At 34.9% G+C, this 15,324-nt stretch overlaps 1 protein-coding gene across 2 annotated transcripts in view; it reads right to left on the bottom strand.

Moving 5' to 3' along the window:
* The window catches only part of LOC134745647 (allatotropins-like), a 67,924-nt gene that overhangs the window by 22,911 nt on the left and 29,689 nt on the right, over positions 1 to 15,324 (bottom strand). For both annotated transcript variants that reach the window (XM_063679769.1, XM_063679770.1), the window contains exon 2: positions 254 to 439. In XM_063679769.1, coding sequence (XP_063535839.1) covers positions 254 to 434 — 181 coding nt within the window. In that variant the 5' untranslated portion in view covers positions 435 to 439. The remainder of the gene's footprint in view (positions 1 to 253; positions 440 to 15,324) is intronic.

The following is a 15,324-nucleotide window of genomic DNA, read 5'->3' as shown; positions in this document are numbered from 1 at the left end:
CCTGCAAAAAAATCTGATGAAGTACTTACATTACTAGTTTCACCAACAATGAACTGCCTATAAAACCTTATCTTCTAGTACTAAAATTTTAACATCATGTATTCTGTCTGCCCCATCACGCAAAACAGCCGTATGTAAGGTACGAGTTCATTCGAAAATATTCAAGCACTAATTACGAGTATTCACGAACTCTATTTTATAAAGAAACCTGTCACATATTCGTAGATCTGAGACAGCTAAACAAATAACTCACGTTCACTCCTAGTGGAAACCCTCCCACGTTTCCCGAAGCCCCTCGCCGTCATCATCTCGAGGTTCTTGAAGCCCCTGGTGGGGCGTTGCTGCTTGGCGCGTGCGATGCGTGCGTCCGGCGCGCCGTCGGACAGGACGCAGAATGCGGTGACTACCAGGAGGAGTTGCATAGGGATGCTCATGTTGTCTGTAAACAAATAAAAAACCATTTTATAATGAATCCAGGCGTTGATACTGTATATTTGTGAGCCCTTTTATCTTAAGTAAGAGACTAGAGTATACGAGTCTCTTAACTCAGTGTGCCGCTTATTGCCACCTGTCGTGTCATAGGCCACTCTCCTTCATTTCGGGCCCGCCGTTATTTTAAGATCATCGTCCCGACGTTGATTTGATACTGCACAAATCAAATTCTATGAAGCTTAACACGGCGCGTTACATTTCCGTGGTGCATTATTTATTACCTATTACAGTCCGGCCAGCCAACCCTACTATACATAATATTAGAAGTCTTTTCCTCCTCCTTGCTTCGTCTCCTCAGTGCTGAGGGTCGTGAACTCCTACGTGGAGCACATGATTCCGGATGTTAGATTTCCAGGCTTTCGATCCCTTGCGACTTCTAAGGCATCATGGACCTTGATGGATAGCGATTTGCTAACCTGGTCAGACAACCGCGATCAGAAGTCTGTTACTTTTCCATAATTAAACCGCTGAACGGATTTATCTGAAATTTGGTATTGATATATGTAGTCGTCCCGGGGAGGTACAAAGAATAATAGTGTTTATCACGGATATTGACTATCTAGTTACACAGTCGAAGTGGCGGACAGAAGCTAGTTTATGACGATAAGTTTCAGGCACACAGGGTGAAAAAATTTATGGGCCCTGGAGAGAAAGTGCCTTAAAACCTTAAGTTAGCTCATTTTGCTTACAGGAAACATTCTTTTATTTTTAAAAAGAAACAAAAAGCATTCACAGATTTTACTTTTTTTTTAATTTAGCTTGTCTAAAAATATTCTTGAGTACCTACTTAATATCCGATTTTATGGATATTTTGTACGACAGACATGTGTAAGACCTAATGTTTCTTGGAGAAATGTTATCAACTTATCATTAACATTACCTGTATCGACTAGTAGAATAAAATAGCGAGTGTTTATTTTTTTGAATATTTAGTATGAATTAAAAAAAACTTTAACTGCAGTTTTAAGGCACTTTCCCTCCAGGGCCCATAAATTTTTTCCACACCGTAGATATATACTTCTGCTTAAGGACATGAGTATGATGGGACTGATAAAAATTAAAAGTAACACAAATTGGCCAGGTTTCGTTTTACCTCAAAAGACTTGGCTAAAAATTATTTGTATATAAGTAAACAATTAAGCTTTAGGATGGATAAGATTACATAATTTCTTTGTCCACCTGTTAACTTCGAAACTTGTTAATATCAAGAAAGTTTCTAATTAGAACCGTAAACTTGTTGAAATTCGTAAAAAATTAATATGATGAGCCGTGTAAATTGTTCGAAGTTTTTCGGACCGTGTAAAGTACAACGTTACGAGGCACTCAAAGTTTTACGAGCCGGAACTAATGTGCGGTGTCAATGTGAGACGCTAAAGGTACCGTTCTGATTCATACTTCACCAGCTACTGTAGCAGTATTAAAGCACGACATTACTGCCGCAAATGCCGAAAATCCGGGCACCAACAGAGGTTTCTAAATTTGCGGCAGTAACGCAGTCGGCAGTAATGTCCCGCTGCAAGACTGCAGCACTAATGCTGTGGCAGTCTGAACGGCGCGCTAACTAGCTTTAAATTAGTTTTTGTTGTGTTGATTTACGTACGGTGCCTGATCTAAATGCATACCAATAGTTGCTACTGCACTCGTGAATCACAGAGCATAAAGCAATGTGACAGAATTGAATATATTTTTAACGTTAGTGACGACAAACTAAAAACAATCTACCTACGTAATCTAAACATTGCAAATGTTTTATATACCTCTATTTTTTGAACTTCCACTATAAGATTTAAGAACAGTGCAACATTTATAGAGCACTCAAACTTTAACGATCCGGAAGTCGGACCTAATGTAAGACCGTATAAAACCGATGTGTCGTCCTAACAAGCTTCCGATTGCGGTTTATACTCCATAGACCGGTTTACGGCGTTGTTTTATTGTGGCAAAATAGTAAAACTTGCATGGACAGTGCTGTTTATTGCAGCCTTTTATAAACTTCACACACCCACGCGCATCAGACCATGACGCCATACTTGTGGTTGAACAATTAAATATCTAATTTTTTATGATAACTTTTTGTGGTGTTCCAGAATTCCCAAGATCCTTATTAAGTTTCATAGATTTCTGTTTGCATAATAAAAAATTAGGTAGGTATTACTATTGTTTCTAATTCTGAAGAGAGTGGAGAACACAAAGTTAAAGTTTAGTTCAAGAGGAAAAGAGGGAAAAAATTAAAAACTAAATAAGGTGACGTAAGGACATCTTGTCGATACAGATATTTTTTTATATAGGTAAGACACTTATAGATATGAAATTGTCATGCCTCTTGCTCTGGCGCAAAATAAACTATGTTGCTCTTACCCCACACATTAATCCAAAATAGTTACTTTTACTTTATAAGAATCCACTTCATTGCAAGCAATTGCGGCAAGAATGAAACAGTTCAGGTAACGTAGATATCAATAGTTTGCTGATAAAATACTTCAATACATGCATACCGGTATCGCCGGTGTAGAACAGTTATTATGATCGCGTACAGAATGAAACTGTCGATGTAACCAATGAAATGTAGTAAAAAAAATAGTACATGCTCTTCTTTTATATACTCCCCCCCCTTTTCCCCCTACATGGTCCGCTACGAAATATGATGTTACCTCTACTGTCAAAACTGCAGCTACAACTAAAGGTGACAGTCCATTTCTTCTGACTGCAGCTGCACTACTGCTGCGACGCTACCGGTGCAGCACTACTGCAGCAGCGGGCTGCAGCGGCGACTGCGGCTGTTGAAGCGTGCAGTCGCAACAGCGTTCGTTGATGGCTTCTCAACGTCATGTTTTATTAATATAGCGTAGGTAGCTGCCTTCGTCTGACTCTTTTAGAAAGGCAAACTGGTCTTCTTTTTCATGTAGCATGTAGCATTATCGTCACTTGCTTCTTCTCGTAAAAAATACAATTTATACGTGATATATATGACTTGACATTGAGAAGCCATCAACGAACGCTGTTGCGACTGCACGCCGCAACAGCCGCAGTCGCCGCTGCAGCCGCAGCAGTGCTGCACCGGTAACGTCCCAGCAGTAGTGCAGCTGCAGTCAGAAATGGACTGTCACCTTAACCGCTTTATACATTGCGCACACCCTACTCGTCTTAGTATTTATTTATATATGCACATAACTACTAATAAAGATCACGAGGTCAGTTTCACTAGTGCGCCGGCTCGTCTCGCCTCGAGAACACACCCCAGGAAGCCCTAAGCTAAAGCTAATCTAGCTATATCCGTCCGCGAGGAAATCGCATTTTGTCTCACTCTGCCACTATCCATTTTTAAGTAAGCATTAAAATCTTACTGGCTTTGTAATAGAATAGTGAGCTGGTATAAATGAAAAATTCTTATTTCAAAATTTGCATTTGCTTTCCATCTGACGCTACAACCCAGGTATAACTAGGCGTTGCCTGGATCAGATCATTTTTCAGGCGATGTTCCGTGGTCGTTATATTTACTGAATTTAGTTTTATTTTCATGATAGCATAAAGTCTAAATCAAGCCATGTTTGATTCATTCCTAATTCCCAAATCACACATAAGTCATTTACGCACGAATTTACATCGAATTCAATTAAATCATCATTATTTTTTAAACATACATTTACAAAAATAATGATGATATATTATTTAAATTTGGTAAAAACAACCTGAGAATTTCCCCCCCTTGGTTAATTTAAACCAATTGGAGTCTCTTTGAAGTGATCATACACATAAGCTGCATTCCTATTTAATCTAATAACGGGCACCGCCACGCATAATGGACCAAGAGTATTCCGGCAACAACCCACTTACGCGTGCGAGAGACACGAGGAACTTGTAGCAAATTCAATTATTCTGTGTACCAAAGAAGAAGACGTACGCCGCTGCACCAAGCTTTTTCATTGAGAAAATCTAAACAAAACTGTTATATCGGGTGGAACACAATGAGGGACTTATGCAAACGGAATTGCTAAGGCTACGTACTTTATTTTTTACTTTATTCACGTTCATATTTCTAACCGTTTTTGAGATACAGTTTGTTTAACATTGGTGCAAAAAATCTATATGTTTCAATCCTAGCAAGTAGATCCGATGAATGACATGGCATGTGTCAATTTAAAATGTAAATAACTTTGTAGGGTTGTCACTGCTATTAAAATATTTCATTTGAATGATTTTGTTTTACTTTTTTATCCAGGTTTACGATATATTAGATATCTGTATATTCAGATAGTCCAAGATTATTAAAGTGTAAGTATGTTATACTTACTATATATTACGTGGTTTTGTGTGTGTTGTGGTGAAGTGATAATTGATATATTTTTTACTCATATTCACTAGATTTTAGACAGCTGACAATAATTATAGTAAGGATAGATGGATAGATTTAATTAACGGTTAATTTTTTTACTAAGTACTTAAAAAAAACTTTAATTCATAAGCTACCATCTTTACATAATCCTAAAGTAATGCCGAATCAAAGAAATAACTACTTTTCTAAGTAGATAAGTCAGTTTTAAATAACAAAATGTATCTGTTTTTCATTAACAAAACCACCCCCACTATCAAAGCAGTAGATTGTGTCGCGCCGGCAAATTGATCAATAATTAGATGCGAAAACTTTGTGTCGGTCAACAGTGTACGGAAACGTACGTAGGGATTTTCTAAGTGAATTTGCTTTGCTAGCTCAAATAAACTATGTTGTCACCTTGCGTCTATTGTTGAGATAATAAGAATCATTTCGAAAAGCAAAACGACAACTTGCCATTGACCGGCACTTCTTCTCAAAATTTGCTTGATATTCTTCATTCCACAAACTGGGAATAAAAATTAGACCTAGAATTCGTCTACGCTAAATTTGCAGCCTCATGACAGCCTAGTGACAATGTATGGAAGCGTCATGCTTAACGTATTTAGCACGAGGTGAAAAAAATAGCGTTGGTTACTGTACCGTCTCGTCCACCTTCATGTATTGGATTTTGCCGAGCTGGATAGTAGCTGTGTGTAGTAGTGGATGGTAGCTGAAACCATTCATATTTAAATATTCTCCTAAAAACAAAGAACAATAGACAGGTACGTTAGACTCTGTAGCATGTCTATGGTAAAACAACATGACTTGTATTCAAATTTCAAATGTATCAAAAACACGAAACATCTGTGCTCGGGATAAATTTCTATTATTCTTTCATACAACTGTTGTAATACTTATACAGTAAACCGTGGTCAAAACTGTGGTCATTATTTTATTACTTGTATCTTGCTCGTTCCTAAAATTACAAAATGATCTTCTGAAATGATTTTATGGGTTTAGTATGTATGTATGTTTAGTTCTTTTAGTTCTTTTATTAAATCTGTATAACAATTAATGTTGTTTTATAAATATTAAAGATATTAGAGTCCAAAGTTAGAGGGTTTGTGTGCAACCGCCCAACTTTATCAAATTGACCTATTTTTCCAAAAATGCGGAAATGAAGAATATCCAGACTTAGAATTTTCAATCATAAAAGTTTGAGGGAAGGTTTATTGTTATAAAAAAGTACTAAGGACTTTGTGACTTTATAGAACCAGATCAAATGGTCTACACACATGAGTGTAAGTGACGTAAGTGGGTGTCAGGTTGACAGGTTGAACACGGAATCCTGCTTGCAGCACTGTACTTGTATCTAGGGCGTCCTGAGACCTTAGGCTATCGAATAGTATAGGATGTTATATTTGTACTATTTATTCAAATATAAGACACACGTACAATTAATGATAAAAATTATTAAATCCAAAACTAAATAAATTTTAGTCATTCTGCCAATAGTTAAAATTACATCGCAAACTTAGTTAAATTTATTGTAAAAAAGATTATAATGTTAAAAATTTTAGTTACTGTACTGTCTTACGCCATAATTTTATTGACATCAACTTATAGTAAATATATAGTAAGATTCACTTGTCCTCGCACTTTGTAAACGTCGAGCCAAATTGCACCTGTCAAACCGAGGTATGCTAATTTTATTGCATAAACAATTTGATAGTTCTCTGTATATGATAATCTTTTGTTGAATTGTGGTTAGTGCAACTCACCGCCACCATGTATCACTATAGTTCGTTTTTTTAGCATTAGAAATAAGGTAAACAATCTTGACGTGTATTTTTATTGAAATAGTACATTTCGATGCTAGTGCGGAAAGTATGACATATCCGCACGTGTATCAAACGACGTTTTTTTAATACAGTTGCGAAAAAATAAGAAAAGCACTTGTTGTATTAAGGAATGGAATTCGAAACTTTTTATATTATTAATTCTGTGACATCATTGTCATTGACATTATGAAGAGGTGTTTTTCTAGCTTTTATTCGACTAGAATAGATTTTGTTATTATTATTGAACCCACTTCAATGAGTGTTTTTTTTTTCAAATGCATGTTCTATAAGACAGAAACAATTGTAAATATTAAAACATTGTACTATTATTACCTAAATATCGTTATTTACGATTATTTGTGTATCGTATATTTATAAAAACAATATCGCATGTTGCCTTTGGAAACTTAAAACATTTTTGCAGTAAGAAAATACGCCTCTTCTTTGACAGGCGTTCCGTTTCATTCAGACAACTTATTAAGAACGGTTTTTCAACATTAAAAAATAAACGTGTTATAATACTTATAATGATGAAGAGGTAAGTAATAAAATATGAAATATGCATATTTTTCGTATTTTTACATTAACAGTAGGTTTTTATGTTGATTACGACGTTTAAAGGAAACTAATATAAACACTCATCAATAAGTAGTTCGCGAAAACCAACTTTCCGCACGCTAAAAAGCCCCGAAAAGTAGCACTTTTTGAGCAACTGTATTAAAAAATATAGAGAAACGCTTTTAAAAAAATAGTTTATATTACTTATGAAAGCAAAATAGTGTAAAAGAAAGATCGTATATGATTTATAATTGTAACATATTTGCTGTCTTATTTTTAAAAAACGAATTATAACGCCATGCATATTTATTTAATTTTACCATATTACAAAGTAACATATTTGTAACATATTTGCTGTCTTATTTTTAAAAAACGAATTATAACGCCATGCATATTTATTTTATTTTATCATATTACAAAGTATATAAAGCAAAATATTTATAACGAAATTCATATTAACTTCCGCGTAAAAACTCGTTTTATCATATTTTAAGTTATTTCTATAAAATATTGTAAAATTAAATAAGTTTACTAATGTAGTTATAGGTACAATATGTTAAGCTTGGCTCCTGAACGGAAGTCTTATGACAAAGCCGAATCAAGATAGCTATCATTATTATATTATAACATTAAGTAACTGAGAACTTGGAAACTTGAGATTTGCTAATGCTTGCTTATTTTAACTAGACATGAAACTTAAACTATTGTTAAAAGGGTAAGCTAAATAATGAGCCTGCTGAAGTAACTTTTTACGTGAATCTAGGAGAAGGTAAAGTAATATTTATCGAATAAAACTGCCATTCCTGGTGATAAAACAGTTTATAAATAAATAAATTATAAAAAAACTGCATAAACATTAAAATGTGTTAGATCTGTAAAAATTCTCGTAACTACTTACAATATAAATGAACACTTTCACATATACCTACTATATTAAATATATTAATAACGGGTCACTCACGTATTTTAAGTCGAAAACGCTCGAAATGTTTCACTCCGTACCGAGGAGTGTCATCAGACATAAGTATACCTACTCTTTAGCATGACAATAGTTATTTGTTATACAAGGGTGCAAAGTATTATTTTACCCGCGAGTGTAGAATTGAAACACAAGCAAGCGAAAGGATTCTGAATCCTGAGCGTAGCGAGTGTTTCAACACACAAGAAGTAAAATACATTTGCACCCGTGTGTAACACAAAACTTTTCACCTCACTATAGCGAGGAAAGTGCAACATCCACAGGCGTTAGATCATCTTCATCACTGGAATCACTTATTTGTTTACGATATGATAACAGAAAACTCTGGAAGTTGTGTATTTTTACGCGAGTCGGTGAGAAAAGTTTTTAAGTAAAAAAATTGTTGACAATGTTGACATTTCTGACGTATGAAATGTCAACGATGCGTTTTGAAATTGCTTCGACTCAACTTGTGCGTTCAGAATTATATTTAACATCATTACAAAAAAAACAAACGTTTCTTATGGAATTTTAAGGTTTATGACTTAAAATCATTAAATAAAGCAAAATTTGGCATTTTTTATTAGATTCTTAAACCATTTATTTAATGATAATTAATATCGAACGAACCATTATCATGAGCGTTTTACCTTTTGTTGTCTGTCAAGCTACTTAAACACGCACCATCCAAGGTCAAATTACTTTCCCCACTAGTGGATTAAACGCGTTTTTCCTCGCTTGTTTTGAAGGATAAAAGACAACTTTCCGAGCTAGTGAGGGGAAAAAACAATTTCTGAGTATTGACATGTCTACTTCGCAAAACTACTATTGTTAACTTTCTTGCTATTTACCTATCAGTTAAAAAATCTTATTACTATGTATCTGATAAAAGAGCTGGGATAAATTTCACTGACTTAGTTAATTAATGTATGTTAATTACACGTCAAAGAAATTTGAAATAGTTTTATACACCGCTCCCGCTCACACAGATAAAATTAAGTACATATATATGCATGATTCGTATGCTTTGATTGTCAAAAGCAATAATAAATTTTCATAAAATAATTTGTTTCCACGTGTATAAAATGCCAAATGTCGTTAACATTTATGATGCGACATTATTTATATTATTTTGCTGAAGGTATTTATAGAAACAACCCACGTAGGCCCGTTTTCATCAACGTGGATGCAAATGTAATAGATCATAACATTTTTATAATTTATAACATACTTATACGTTCTTGGATAGATCGTCTACTACATCTTTGGGGCCCGTTTTCATGAAAGCTTGTAACAATAAAAAATATAAAATGTGTCAAAAATGTATAGCTTAAAAGCAATATCATGTCCTCATTCCGGATTCACTTTACAGCGAAAATACTCATCTATTATAAACTGATATGCTGTTTTGTTAATACCGGAGATGATATAATATATGTCGCCCTGCACATGACAGCTGCAATTGATACCTGCAAGAGGAAAGGGGACGAAGTCACGTGACCGTTTCTCCGTACAACGTATTTTTACGCAATTCGATGTCATCATCATTAACTTAAGAGTTATTCTCTTGTCGGTGGAGTATTTTCCAGATTTCCCTATCCTGCGCCAGCTCTTTGACTTTTTGATACTACACGACCCCTACTTTTTCTCTTACTTGTTTTAAAAAGCTGCGTCTGGGTTTTCCTCTACCCCGCTTGCGTCCTATCCGCCTCTCCGATAGTTTTAAAGTCGTGGTCGTGTCGCATTAAGTGGCCTATCATTTTTACCGCATCTATTTCCAGCAGTGTTCAGGATAGGAGTTTTATTAAAACTACATAAAACCATCTAGGTGTAACAGTTTTCAAAATAAAACGCTGTAAAACAGAGTAATTCCGGCGCCCGCCCTCCACAAAAAGATACCCGTATTGAAGAGACACGGCGCTCAAAAATACCCCGTAGGTAAAAGGGTTATAATGCATACGCAAGCAAGAACAACATATTTTACTTATTTTTAGATGTACCTATACTGATATTTATTGTTTACGTTTAATTTTTATTTATCATACGATCCCATTACAAATGCGAACTTCCAACGCTGTAAAAGTTACACCAAAAACAACGCCTAACATCAAAACAACAAATAGGAATGTTTTTCTTCTATTAAAAATGTCATCATCTTCTGTTCTATTTTTAAAGTGACGCAATACAAAAGAGCCACTCGCCTTATGAGTGTAAAAGTCGGGTCTATTGCAAGCATTCAAGAAACCCAACAAAGTTTTATAACAAAAAGATATACATAGTATGAGACATTCCCCTTGTGAATAAAAGTGCTTTTCAAATTTGGATTTTCACTTGATGTAAATATTTGCAGGTATAAAGTTCAGCGGGGGATCATTCAGAAGCACAAAATACAATAAATATGATTTCAACATCATTGCATCGCGCTTAAAATATGACCAATAGAATAGTGTAATTACATTGTAAGTCACATTTTACGTTTCTGAAACACCCCTCAGTATTTTTTATAATGGTGGACAATGCTATTGTGTAAATTCACGTCATTTTTTTTTGTGAAAGTTGCGTGTTTGTTTTGTTTTGTTAATGCAAAGTCCACACCACAGGTGTACAAAGTTGTTCAAACGAAACAGAAGATTAGGCTTTTAATCCAGGATCCCTTTTCGTACATGAATATTGATGTCTGTGTTGAGTGTTATAAACTGAATTACGTAAAGTTGTATTGACCCTTGTTAATTATTTATGGAACTGTAGGTACTCGTCCCACGTGATAGCGATTAAGTAAATTATCGTTTTTTTTTAATTGTAAACAGACGTTGAATAAAGCGAATGGTATCAATAATGCCGGATGTTTTTACCGATAGCCACAGCCCACAATTAACGAGGTGGCTAAGATACATAAACTTTATATAGGCCATACTGAGCAACAATTTATAATGAAACCAACCCCGAAATCACGAAAAATAATTGGCTTTTCTATATGAACTATCTATTCCTATTTAAAAAAAAAACGTAAAAGACTAGGTTAATAAAGTGATATGATATATTGATACTGATAACTTTGAAGCGACTGTACCTGACTGTACTAAAGAATTTACCAAAATCAGAGCTCATTGTACGTTTACTGGCAACCTGTTGAAGTGAAACCGGCACGACACGAACTCGTATACCAATTAAAGTAAGAAGAATCAGTGGAAGGCGGTGAAGTGCGCGTTTATGAATCGGGCTAAAGAGAAAGTCTCTAGTATTAAGGAAACGTATCTATAATTTCTGGAGTATAGCCCTTTATGGAAGTGAAACGTGGACAATGACCCTAAGGGATAGAAAGAGAATGAAACCATTTGAAATGTGGTGCTGGAGGCGAATGGAAGGCATTAGTTGAAAAGACAGGATAACGAATAAGGAGGTGCTAAGAAAAGTGAGTGAAAGAAGAGCTATTCTGAACACTAAAAAAATTAAGGTTAGATGGGGTTAAAGAAACTATGGGGCAAGAGACACTCTTGTAGGAAAAATATACATACAGGAAAATACTAAAAATATAACTAACTTGTAAATAAAATTAATTTAAAAATACTTATGTACGAGTAAAAAGTATTTTCTGCAATGACCAAGTTAAATGCAAAATTTCCAGACGAGACTATTAATAAAATTCACAAAGCACTGTATTCCAATTGAGCTCGTCTCAAAAATAAGGAAAACTGATCGATTCACAACAACTATCCGCAATCAGAGTTCTGACATATACACTGGTCCCCACAGAGCAAGCTATGGTCGGTTAACATTGTGAAGTGTAGGATAAAGCAATCGGATCTGGCCGCGATCGGTTACATTCGATTTTAGAATGTTTCCGATTTGATAGGAGTTTTGATGAGTTTGGTGATAACGTGGGAGAGCTGGATGAAGTTGTTTATTTTTAGAAACTCGGACAATCTGTTCAAGTGTGCACAGTGATTAATGATTATGTAAGCCCATCTATTTGTCTGACTACACATGGTAGACAGAACCTTTAAGTACATATTTCATACTAGCTTTTGGCCGCGTGGAATTAGTTCCAGCAGTTAGAGTAAGTATAGCGCCTGGATAAAATCTAATGGCAATAATTTTGAGCATAATATGCTTAATTGCTTACACCAATTAACAGGCAATTCATAAATTTTCTCATTTCCAACCCCCTTTTCAACCTCTTCAGTGATGACTTCCGACATAAAAACTATCCTATGTCCTTTCCTGGCACTCAAACTATCTCTATGCCAGATTTAAACTAAATCCGTTCAGCGGTTCAAGCGTGAAGAGGTAACAGACAGACAGAAAGACCGACAGACACATGTCTGTACATACATATGTGTCTGTAGTGTGTACATACACACTATCGCATTTATAATATTAGTATGGATAATTCGGTGCCACATGTGACTATGTACTACATGAAATTCGATAGATAAAGAAATGCTGTGCTATAGGTACGTTTTTAAACTGGTGGTAAGATAATTTGCATTTAACTTGGTCATTGTTTTAAGACAGGAACGGAGTAAGTACATAGTTAAAAGTTAGTACAGAAATAACTTTACACTTCATAGGTACAATATTATTAAAACTATTACCTCTAATGACTTAAAACAAGTTTGCCGTACGGGCGTTCTAGAGAAACTATTATTCTAAAGTTCCAAGACGACATATTTTCTTAGCATATTAACGGAACGTTATACAAACGTCGACTTTTACGATGCATTAACTTTTACTTAAAGTGCTAACAGTTTTATATGACTCGTGAATAGAGATAGGAGCGTTAATAATAGTACGGGACGAATACTGTCACGTTAAACAAGCTATTGCGTGCATCGAACGAGAAGCCATAGAACTTAATGCTTTACACAAAAATGCCGTTGTCATCAATAAAACCACCCTTTTCTACATAAACCTATAAACGATATACTTATATAAGTGTGTAAAAAACACAAGTGCCACTCAATATTTATTTTATCAAGTCAAACCAAATAAAATATTAAAGGTTGAAACGACTCCATAAATGCGTTTATATCGGGATTAGGTCTGATTCAATTCTCCGGTCTTCGGGATGTGGTAAATTTAAACGAAGAATTTGCGAAATGACCATCGACAATTTTATCACTGACCGGTATGGATGGAATATAAATTTGCGGGATTTGATAGAGGAACGAAGTCGAATTGCGATGTTTTCCTATGTAAATCAAACGGTTTGAGGTTACACAAACATTTGAAATGAGTTTGTGATACACTAATTTAAATACTAAGACGTCATTGCAAATAAAATATTGTATTTTACTGCAAACAAAATAGATGCGTGTATTTCAAGTAGATACATAATATAGTGGGTTGGTATTTTTTATTTCTAATGCACGTGTATAGTAAACTCATTAAAATTTAAATGAAGTTTCCCATTTTGTCAATTTGGCACGACACCTCACCAAAATTTGCTATCACGAAAATAAGTTTATCAAGAAGAAGGAAAACTACGTTCCTTGTCTTATTACAACTTAACAACACTTAAGAGAACAACAACCAAACCAAGAGATTAAACTTCGCATCATTAAGCAGCGACCACGCCAAATAAGTGAATTCCCAATAGAAATACGTTTGAAGTGAAACACTAATGAAAGTAATATAATTACTACCACGCCTATCAGTAACGGGACGTCTCTAGGGAATGTCATGTGGTGTCAAAAGTGACGTTATAAAACTACTAGCTTTTGCCCGCGACTTCTGGAATTAGTACCAGCAGTTAGAGTAAGTACAGCGCCTGGATAAAATCTAATGGCAATAATTTCGAGCATAATATGCTTAATTGCTTACACCGATTAACATCGCAAATCGAACAGGCAATTCATTATTTTCTCATTTCCACCCCCCTTTTCACCCTCTTTAAGGATGACCTCCGACATAAAAACTATCCAATGTCCTTCCCCGGGACCCGGGACTCAAACTGCAGTGGTTTTTACCTGTGTTTGGTATAAATCGATCTAGCAGTTTTAATAGTATCAGCTCTTTTCCAAAATTGACATAAAATAGTTTTTTTTGGCATAGGTACATTATGGAAACTAATTAATTAGATACAGTCTGAAACACTAGCCGGAAAAATATTACGATAAGAATGATTAAGATTCAGGTCAGTTGTATTGGGTATTTAGAGTGAATGTAAATCAATGAGGGCTTGAAAAAGGCTCTCCACCTAAGTAGGTATCCGAATTCAATTCATTTTATCTTATTGGTAGTTCGTAATCTAAATTGGTAACCTTATTACTTGGGGAAACTTTCGTTAAACAAATTTATATATATTATATTTATTAAAAACTAACACGATTTTCACTCATAAATAAAACTGAAAAGGGACTTAATGGCTTGACGTTTCGTCACATGCTCGCCACGTTCGTGGTCACAGGCAGACGGGCGAGGCATTTAACAACTAACTGCGCGGGTTTTGCTAATTACCCGCACGTGGTCTTGTACGCTAGGGAGCGTAGAGGTCTCATTGAGAAAAATGTCAATACCCGCTTAAATATAACTCCAGCTACACTTTAGAGAGTAGAAACGTGTCACATTACTTGTCAGTATTAAATGTATTTAACCCAAATTAAGGTAATTACAGCAAACAATCTTTGATCTCTAGAATTCGGAAACTGTTATTGAATACAAGTTCAACAAAACTATTCGATTACGATCTACTTTAACCACTTGGTAATGGCAAGTTTCATCGTAGCGCAGTACACAGATATAGCGTATTATATGATGATGCCGTAGTATGATCGTTCTATAGAGCCTAGCTGGTGGTGGCTTACCGAGTCGCGAATGTGAACTCAATCCGTATGAACAAATCCTAAATAAATTTATAACTAGGAATTCAATGAAAGTAATTTATTTACTAGGTAATATACACACAAAATATGGATTTCTTTCAAATTTGGACATTATTATCGAGTTTACTTGTTTAGTACACATAATTTATTATTTTTAAATATACCTATAGTGGTAGTGACTATCTATTAACGTAAGACGAGAAGGGTAAAGATATTTTTTTAACAAAAGCCATTTAGATTAACTTGAAGCGTCTTTATGAAGATTATGGTTAACTTCATCGTTTCATTCATACTCCCCTTCAGAGCTACTATCCAATTTATATCATTAGCTACCAGGTT

The sequence above is a fragment of the Cydia strobilella genome, chromosome 11 (genome assembly GCF_947568885.1).
Source record: "Cydia strobilella chromosome 11, ilCydStro3.1, whole genome shotgun sequence".
In the NCBI taxonomy this organism is placed as follows: Eukaryota; Metazoa; Arthropoda; class Insecta; order Lepidoptera; family Tortricidae; genus Cydia; species Cydia strobilella.
The sequence above is the reverse complement of the archived record's forward strand: the minus strand, read 5'-3'. Positions and strand labels throughout refer to the sequence as shown.